This window comes from Larimichthys crocea, unplaced genomic scaffold, assembly GCF_000972845.2.
Source record: "Larimichthys crocea isolate SSNF unplaced genomic scaffold, L_crocea_2.0 scaffold532, whole genome shotgun sequence".
NCBI lineage: Eukaryota > Metazoa > Chordata > Actinopteri > Sciaenidae > Larimichthys > Larimichthys crocea.
The window spans coordinates 476841-485581 of NW_020856961.1; the positions used below are offsets into that span (position 1 = coordinate 476841).

Below are 8741 nucleotides of genomic sequence, written 5' to 3' on the forward strand. Positions count from 1 at the left end.
GACTAACATGAGGCTCTGAAAGCTACCAGGATCTCGGATAGCTACATTAGCTCTGAAAAGCTAACATTAGCTCTGATGATACATTAACCTCTGAAGCTAACATTACCTTGATAGCAAACATTAGCTTCTGATAGCTAACATAGCTCTATGACTAACATTAGCTCTGAAAGCTACATTAGCTCTGATGACTAACATTAGCTCTGAAAGCTAACATTAGCTCTGATAGCTAACATTAGCGCGATAGTTACATTAGCTCTGATATTAACATTAGCTCGGTTGAATAACATTAGCTCCGAAAAGCTAACGTTAGCTCGAAAGCTAACATTAGCTCTAAATGACTAACATTAGCTCTGATAGGTTAACATTAGCGCTGATAGTTAACATTAGCTCTGTTGAATAACAGTAGCTCCGAAAAGCTAACAGTAGCGCCGAAAGCTAACATTTAGCTCCCGATAGCACATAGCTCCGAAAGCTAACATTAGCTCCCGATAGCTAACATTACTCTGATACTAACAATAGCTCTGAAAGCTAACATTAGCTCTGATAGGCTACATTAGCTCCGATAGCTAACATTAGCTCTGAAAGCTACATTAGCTCTGATAGTTAACATTAGCTCTGTGAATAACAGTAGCTCCGAAGAAGCTACATTAGCTCCGAAAGCTAACATTAGCCGAAAGCTAACATTAGCTCTGTTAACTGCCACAGACCTCATCCTCATGACGTTTTCATCGAGGTTATGAAAGGGTGTTGAAGGAGAGAGAGGGAAGACAGAAGTGAAGGAGAGGAGATGAGGACAGATGTGAAGGAGAGGGCGATGAGGACAGAGGTGAAGGAGAGGAGAGAGAAAAGACGGTGAAGGAGAGGATGAGGACAGACGTGAAGGAGAGGGGATGAGGACGATGTGAAGAGAGTGAGGAGACAGAGTGAAGGAGAGAGGAGATGAGGACAGACGTGAGGAGAGGAGTATGAGGAACAGAGTGAAGGAGAGAGATGAGGACAGACGTGAAGGAGAGGAGATGAGGACAGAGTGAAGGAGAGGGATGAGACAGATGTGAAGGAGATGAGTGAGGACAGATGTGAAGGAGAGGAGAAGGGACGAGTGAAGGATGATGGAGGATGAGGACAGAGTGTAAGGAGAGGAGATGAGGACAGACGTGAAGGAGAGGTGATGAGGACAGACTTGAAGGAGAGGACGATGAGACAGAGTGAAGGATAGGAGATGAGGACAGACGTGAAGGAGAGGCGATGAGTGAGCAGATGTGAAGGCGTGAGAGCGGTGATGGTGGGCGGTGAGCGGACAGACAGTGAAGGAGACGGATGATGACAGACGTGAGAGGGAGATGAGGACCAGATGTGAGGCGCGGAGCTGAGGACAAGGATAGGACATGAGAGGAGAGTGAGACAGATGTGAAGGAGAGAAGATGAGGACATGTGAAGGAGAGGAGATTGAGGACAGTGTGAAGGGAGGAGAGGAGAACAGATGTGAAGAGGGAGATGAGGACAGAGTGAAGGAGAGGGATGAGGACAGACGTGAAGGAGGAGGGATGAGACAATGTGAGGAGATGAGAGAATGAGACCATGTGAAGGAGGAGGAGATGAGGCAACAGACTGAGAGGAGATGAGACAACTGTGCCGGGCGCGGCATGCGGCCCGCTGGCATAGCGTCGCGCTGCCACGACGTGAGCGTAGATCGGACCGATGTGTCGCGCGGTGCTGAGGACAGAATGTGAAGGAGAGGGAGGAGACAGATGTGGAAGGAGGAGAGAGGCGATGAAGACAGATGTGAAGGAGAGGAGATGAGGACAGATGTGAAGGAGAGGAGATGAGGACAGATGTGAAGGAGAGGCGATGAAGACAGATGTGAAGGAGAGGTGATGAGGAGTTATGACCGTGTTGTTTGCTGCAGGAAATGTCAAACTGTGACGTCATCATCAGTCAGAGTGTCAGTAATAATGAATATTGTCCAGCTGTCACAGGCAGATGAAGTGTTTGTTAGCTGCTGTGCTCGCTCACCCTCCTTCATGAGGGTCTGCAGGACGCTGGATGGCACAGTTCCAAACAGTTTGGTCTGTTAGTGTTGATGAGTGATGAATGATGCTGATCCTCCTGCAGGTCTCTGAAAACCCTCACGCAGACTACGGCCTGACAGACAACCTCCAGGTAACACACACACACACACACACACACACACACACACACACACAGTCATGAAGGCAGACTCCCAGCATGCTTTGCTGCTCCTCAGAGGACGGTGGAGAACGAGAAGGCGAGTGCGGAGAAGCTCTCGAAGCAGAAGGTGGACCTGCAGGCGCTGCCGACCCGAGCGTACCTGGACCAGACGGTGGTCCCCATCCTGCTGCAGGGCCTGTCCGTGCTCGCCAAGGACAGGTGAGTGCTAACACTAACCCCGGGTTCACCTCATTAGGAAGCTTTAAGTCACATGATGTCAACAAACGGACCGTGACGTGTTCTGACCCGTTCTCTCCTCCAGACCTCCGAACCCGATCGAGTATCTGGCGGCGTTCCTGCTGAAGAACAAATCCCAGTTTGAGGAGAGAAACTGAAGTCGTCTGTCATGGAGGAAACTCGTTTGTTAATGAACTGTTTGTTTTTTTATTCACAATAAACATGTTGAGCTGATCTGTGGCGTTTTATTTTGAAAAGATCTTCCTGTGGCGTTTTATTCTGAAAGGATCTTCCTGTCCTCTGCTTAGCTTAATGAAAATAAAACTTCATTTGATCACAAACTCCTTTATTGAAGAACATACATGAACTCAAATAATTAACATGTTTAGCTGATTGAACCTGAGGCCTCTGTCCTGTGCTCCGTCTGTCCTCCACCTGTCCTCCACCTGTCCCGCGCCTGTCCTCTGGGATCTGGACTGGCTTCAGCAGAGGTGGGAATGTGTCGAGTTTTTAGTTTTAGTGTTAAAAAAGTTAAAAAGTCGCCACACACAGAAAGCTGAGAGGCTAGCTGTGCTAAGCTAAGGTGTCGCGTCACATGACTCGATGTGGGTGTGTCCGTGTGAACCACTTCCTGACAACAGGAAGTTAAAAGAGCAGACAGGAAATGAACAAAAGCGAGTGACAGGAGCATCAGCCAATCACACGCAGCCGTCGTCCCCTAAGAAACAGAGACTACAGACGTGACGGGTTACAGGACGGAAGGCGGACCTTTAAACTACGAGTCAGCAGGTGACCAGAACCACACCTGAGTAGAAACAACCAGGTAAAATACATGAACATACACGTCCTCTGCTTTACATCACTTCCTGTGGTCATTGGCACAGGAAGTAGTCTTCAGGACAAAAAGGAAGAGGAAGGTGAGGGGGCGGGGCTTCCTGTCAGATGTAGAACTGGTGAGCAGCCAGGTTGTCCATGAAGGGCTGGACCAGGAAGTCCGTGGAGAAGTAGAAGACCAGGCCGAAGGTGATGGAGATGGGCAGCGCCGGCAGAGCCTTCTTAAAGATCGCCAGCAGCAGCAGAGTCAGGCACAGGCCCTGAGACAGGTACAGGACAGGTGTGTGACAAGACAGGTGTGTTACAGGCAGATGACAGGTGTGTGATAGGCAGAGGACAGGGGTGTGACAAGACAGGTATGTTACAGGTAAAGGACAGGTGTGTGACAGGCAGAGGACAGGTGTGTGACAGGTGTGAGGACAGGTGTGTGACAAGACAGGTGTGTTACAGATAAAGGACAGGTGTGTTACAGGCAGAGGACAGGTGTGTGACAGGCAGAGGACAGGTGTGTGACAGGTAGAGGACAGGTGTGTGACAGGCAGAGGACAGGGGTGTGACAAGACAGGTGTGTTACAGGCAGAGGACAGGTGTGTGACAGGTAGAGGACAAGTGTGTGACAAGACAGGTGTGTTATAGGTAAAGGACAGGTGTGTTACAGGCAGAGGACAGGTGTGTTACAGGTAAAGGAGAGGTGTGTTACAGGCAGAGGACAGGTGTGTGACAAGACAGGTGTGTTATAGGTAAAGGACAGGTGTGTGACAGGTAGAGGACAGGTGTGTGACAAGACAGGTGTGTTATAGGTAAAGGACAGGTGTGTTACAGGCAGAGGACAGGTGTGTTACAGGTAAAGGACAGGTGTGTGACAAGACAGGTGTGTTATAGGTAAAGGACAGGTGTGTTACAGGCAGAGGACAGTTGTGTGACAGGTAGAGGACAGGTGTGTGACAAGACAGGTGTGTTACAGGCAGAGGACAGGTGTGTGACAGGTAGAGGACAGGTGTGTGACAGGCAGAGGACAGGTGTGTGACAGGTGTGTGACAGGTAGAGGACAGGGGTGTGACAGGTAGAGGACAGGTGTGTGACAGGTAGAGGACAGGGGTGGAGGTGTAGATTTTCTCAAACTTACGATCAGAATGGCAACGAAGCAGGCGAGCGTCGTGTTCCAGTCTCCACCGGTCGCTGCAGCTTTTCCAACCAGAACGCTGTAGAAGATGAAGTCACCGAGGCCGAGCTTCACGCCTCCTACAAACACATGAAACACACCTGTGACACACCTGTGACACACCTGAGACACACCTAAGACACACGACTGGGCCTGAGCTATGATCAGCCGTTAAATCACTTCCTGTAGCTGAGAAATGGCTGAATGAACTCACTGTCCTCCTCCAGGTCATCTTCAGGAATCGACCGGGACTGTCGACCCTCAGGCTCCGCCCCTCTGCTGCTTTGCTCCGCCTCCTCGTCTGAAAAACAAAATGGCAGCTCAGTGATGAGGCTGACCCTGCTCCAGGTGATTTTTTGCTTGTGACATTGTTTGGACCTGTTTCGTGTCCGGAGCGCTGGGCGTCCGCCGGGCTCGCCATTCCCACCGTCCACATCATGGCGGCTGAAAAAGAACAAAACACACGTTCCCGTCAGGATGGATTGAAATAACTTTATCGATCACAGCTGCAACAAACACTGTTTACTCCTAATGAGCTGATGTTCTTCTCTGGGTGGACTCACAGGAGTAGATGAGGGCGGGGAAGATGGGCTCGTTACGTTCCTGAGCCGTCTCCACCAACATCCTGAGAGGACCTTTAGGTGACAGGACGGCCACCAGGTCTGCAACCAGAGCAAGGCATGATGGGAACACGGGTCAACAACATCATCATCTTCATCATCATCACCATCTTCATCATCACCATCATCATCATCATCACCACCACCATCATCATCATCATCATCACCATCACCACCATCACCATCATCTTCATCACCATCACCATCAACATCACCATCATCACCATCATCATCATTTAGATCATCTCGCTAACTATGCTAAGGTTACTGGTAAACAGGTGAGCAATGACATCACAGCTCACCTGTTTACCAGTAACCTTAGCATAGTTAGCGAGGCTATGAAAAGTTAGCCTTCAGTGGCCACCGTATGTCACATGACCATCGACATTCAGGTGAAGCCAACAATCGAGGCGTACAGGTGACATCCTCCTTAGGTACTGTGAAAGTCTCACACGGCCACTCACCGTAGACCGAGATGGCTCCCAGGATGACCCAGGCCGACCACTCGGGCAGGTATTTGATGAAGACCAGAGCCATGAGAGCGCTGATGAGGATCAGGTACGCCTGCTGCAACTGGAGCGGGCCCTTCCAGTGGATACAGATCATCCCCACTGCCCCGAAGTTCCAGATGATCACCCCCACTGTCGGGTAGTCCACCGCTAGGTTGTACGTCTTAAACACTTCTCTGGGAAACAGAAGAAGACCACGATGCATCTGAAGTGTCTCGTTAACATCGAAACAAGTTCACTGTGTTTGCAAATGTTAAATAAGAGACGACTCACCCAAGGTACATGAAGCTGAACCAGAAGAGCAACATGAGGGAGGACAGGATGAGCCAGCCGTGGATGAACTGAACAACACAGACACAAACATGTCAGGTCAGGTCACGTCAGGTCACGTCACATTTTCAGGTGCTGGTGCTGACCTTGTAGCAGCGATACTTGTAGAGGACGACCAGGAAGATGGTCATGACCACAATGACGCTGATCATGATGATGGTGTTGAGGACTGAGTTGAGGAGCCGACGGCCAACCGACGGGGTGTTCTCCGTGAACGGCGTGTAGATCCTGCAGGGACAAACATGATCGTTAGCCGCGAGCCGTCACAGAGCAGTTAACCTGCGATGGACACGGCATGGACCTACAGCTGCTGGTCGGTCTTCTCGGTGTAGAAGCTGACTGACTTGATGGTGGCGACCACGACCACCATGCAGAGCGTGACGGGAATGAACAGCATGATGACGTGCTTGGCGCCGTACTTCAGAGTCAGCTCCTCATCGTCTGCGTCCACGTCCTGGTCCGAGCCGCCGACACTGCCACCGCCACCGCCACCGCCACCTCCGTCCATGGCAGCTGGGCCCGCTCTCCTGGTCACCCCAGACTGGACCAACAGAGGGCGCCATTTAGTGTCAGTGCAGCAGACCATCAACAAAAACATTTCACGCTATGATCAACCAATAAATGAACCCCTTACCCTCTTGGGCGGCGTGTCACTGGGAGGGTTGAGGTCCGGTTCTGGTCTGTAGGACGGCACCACTGGATTCTCAGACTGGACCAATGCCGTCCTCTCGTTGTACGAGTCATCATCACTGTCCGAGGCGTTCATGGCGGCTCTACACGGCAACGACTGCAAACAACCATCAGAACTGTGAGTGAGGACGCAACGGCCAGAAACACCACGGCCAGACCACCTCACCCAGGACCACTAAACCCAGGACCTCCTAACCTAAGACCACCTCACCCAGGACCTCCTAACCCAGGACCACCTCACCCAGGACCTCCTAACCCAAGACCACCTAACCCAGGACCACTAAACTCAGGACCTCCTAACCCAAGACCACCTCACCCAGGACCTCTTAACCCAAGACCACCTCACCCAGGACCACTAAACCCAGGACCTCCTAACCCAAGACCACCTCACCCAGGACCACTAAACCCAGGACCTCCTAACCCAAGACCATCTCACCCAGGACCACTAAACCCAGGACCTCCTAACCCAAGACCACCTCACCCAGGACCACTAAACCCAGGACCTCCTAACCCAAGACCACCTCACCCAGGACCACTAAACCCAGGACCTCCTAACCCAAGACCACCTCACCCAGGACCACTAAACCCAGGACCTCCTAACCCAAGACCACCTCACCCAGGACCACTAAACCCAGGACCTCCTAACCCAAGACCACCTCACCCAGGACCACTAAACCCAGGACCTCCTAACCCAAGACCACCTCACCCAGGACCACTAAACCCAGGACCTCCTAACCCAAGACCACCTCACCCAGGACCACTAAACCCAGGACCTCCTAACCCAAGACCACCTCACCCAGGACCACTAAACCCAGGACCTCCTAACCCAAGACCATCTCACCCAGGACCACTAAACCCAGGACCTCCTAACCCAAGACCACCTCACCCAGGACCACTAAACCCAGGACCTCCTAACCCAAGACCACCTCACCCAGGACCACTAAACCCAGGACCTCCTAACCCAAGACCACCTCACCCAGGACCACTAAACCCAGGACCTCCTAACCCAAGACCACCTCACCCAGGACCACTAAACCCAGGACCTCCTAACCCAAGACCACCTCACCCAGGACCACTAAACCCAGGACCTCCTAACCCAAGACCACCTCACCCAGGACCACTAAACCCAGGACCTCCTAACCAATGACCGCCTCTTCTGACCCAGGTAAACCGCCTCTGTAGTCAGCAGCACTTCCTGCTGGTTCTGAGGTTCTGTTCGGTCAGTTGAGGTGTAATGCAGGCTCGCTATTGGCAGCTGTAAATGTCAATCAGTATCCACGACAAGCCCCTCCCTCTCTGACCATAAAAAACAGGAAGTAAACAGACTCCACTTCCTGTTTGACGGAAACTTTAAATTTTAATTTGAACACATTAATTCTGTTTTATCTTTCAAAATAAAAGCCCACACCGTGACTTCGTGTGCTCGTATGTTTCAAAATAAAAGCACACACCGTGACTCGATGATTATCTGACGTCATATTCAAACTTTCTTCAGACGATTCAAATCAAAGACAGTGTGACGTCATGACACTCGTCGTTTCTGACGTCACCTTTGAAGAATGCAGTTTTACCTGGCTTCACGCGCGGCGGAGGAAAAAGCGAGTAAACACCGAGCGACGACCCGGAAGACGGCACGACGAGTCAGCTGACCGGCACACCACGTGACCACGGCGCACGTCACTGATCACGTGGTGACGTAAACAGGAAGAATCGTCATCACCGTGCCGTCCAATCAGCTGCTTACATCCAGAAACAGCTGAATTATTCAAACACAGAAATGTTACTGTTTTATTATTATTTATAGATTATTCTTTATTTGTTCCACACAGTGAAAGGTGATAAAGACAGACAGGTGAACAGGTGTGATAAAGACAGACAGGTGAACAGGTGTGCCGAAATCTAATAAATAAATACAGCATTCAATGCTTACTTCAATGTGTCATTAATTCATTTGATGTAAAAACATAAAGAATTATTTCACGTCCTGTTGCTTCAGGAACTGTCAGACGTCCATCAAAGTCAGTGGGCGGGGCTAACTGGTCTGATCAGCTGACCTGGTCTGAAACAGACTGAAGCGTGCAGAGCGGCTGCGTACTCCGCCAACTCCACATGATCCGTTTGTGACGCGCTCAGGTGCGCTCAGGTGCGTCTCTGCCGGACACAGAGCGTCACGAGATCTCGTGACTTCAA

At 50.9% G+C, this 8741-nt stretch overlaps 2 protein-coding genes across 3 annotated transcripts; one reads left to right on the forward strand and one right to left on the reverse strand.

Moving 5' to 3' along the window:
• The first annotated feature begins 2018 nt into the window (after positions 1-2018).
• On the forward strand, positions 2019-2640 carry dpy30 (dpy-30 histone methyltransferase complex regulatory subunit). Its single transcript, XM_027276687.1, has 3 exons — positions 2019-2160; positions 2246-2388; positions 2492-2640. Exons 1-3 carry the CDS (start codon positions 2092-2094, stop codon positions 2562-2564), a joined length of 285 nt encoding a protein of 94 aa, XP_027132488.1. The 5' UTR covers positions 2019-2091; the 3' UTR covers positions 2565-2640.
• Positions 2641-2735: 95 nt separating this feature from the next.
• psen2 (presenilin 2) lies at positions 2736-8251 on the reverse strand. 2 transcript variants are annotated; one of them, XM_019260049.2, is made up of 11 exons: positions 8123-8251; positions 6496-6648; positions 6167-6402; positions 5948-6089; positions 5805-5872; positions 5487-5707; positions 4966-5064; positions 4781-4846; positions 4617-4703; positions 4367-4482; positions 2736-3500 (listed from the first exon to the last, which is right to left on the reverse strand). In XM_019260049.2, exons 2-11 carry the CDS (start codon positions 6625-6627, stop codon positions 3345-3347), a joined length of 1323 nt encoding a protein of 440 aa, XP_019115594.2. In that variant the 5' UTR covers positions 6628-6648; positions 8123-8251; the 3' UTR covers positions 2736-3344. The 2 variants fall into 2 exon arrangements, with proteins under 2 accessions (XP_019115594.2, XP_027132487.1); XM_027276686.1 differs by lacking the exon at positions 8123-8251 and adding an exon at positions 8003-8116.
• Positions 8252-8741: the final 490 nt, after the last annotated feature.

Excerpts from the sequence above, each read along its gene's own strand:
- dpy30 (XM_027276687.1), top strand. The coding sequence starts at position 2,092 with ATGATGCTGATCCTCCTGCAGGTCTCTGAAAACCCTCACGCAGACTAC. Across the intron at positions 2,161-2,245 it reads GCCTGACAGACAACCTCCAG|AGGACGGTGGAGAACGAGAA; the intron begins GTAACACACACA and ends GCTGCTCCTCAG. Across the intron at positions 2,389-2,491 it reads TCCGTGCTCGCCAAGGACAG|ACCTCCGAACCCGATCGAGT; the intron begins GTGAGTGCTAAC and ends TCTCTCCTCCAG.
- psen2 (XM_027276686.1), bottom strand. The coding sequence starts at position 8,029 with ATGACGTCAGATAATCATCGAGTCACG. Across the intron at positions 5,708-5,804 it reads TTCAGCTTCATGTACCTTGG|AGAAGTGTTTAAGACGTACA; the intron begins GTGAGTCGTCTC and ends TCTGTTTCCCAG. Across the intron at positions 3,501-4,366 it reads GCTTCGTTGCCATTCTGATC|GGCCTGTGCCTGACTCTGCT; the intron begins GTAAGTTTGAGA and ends TACCTGTCTCAG.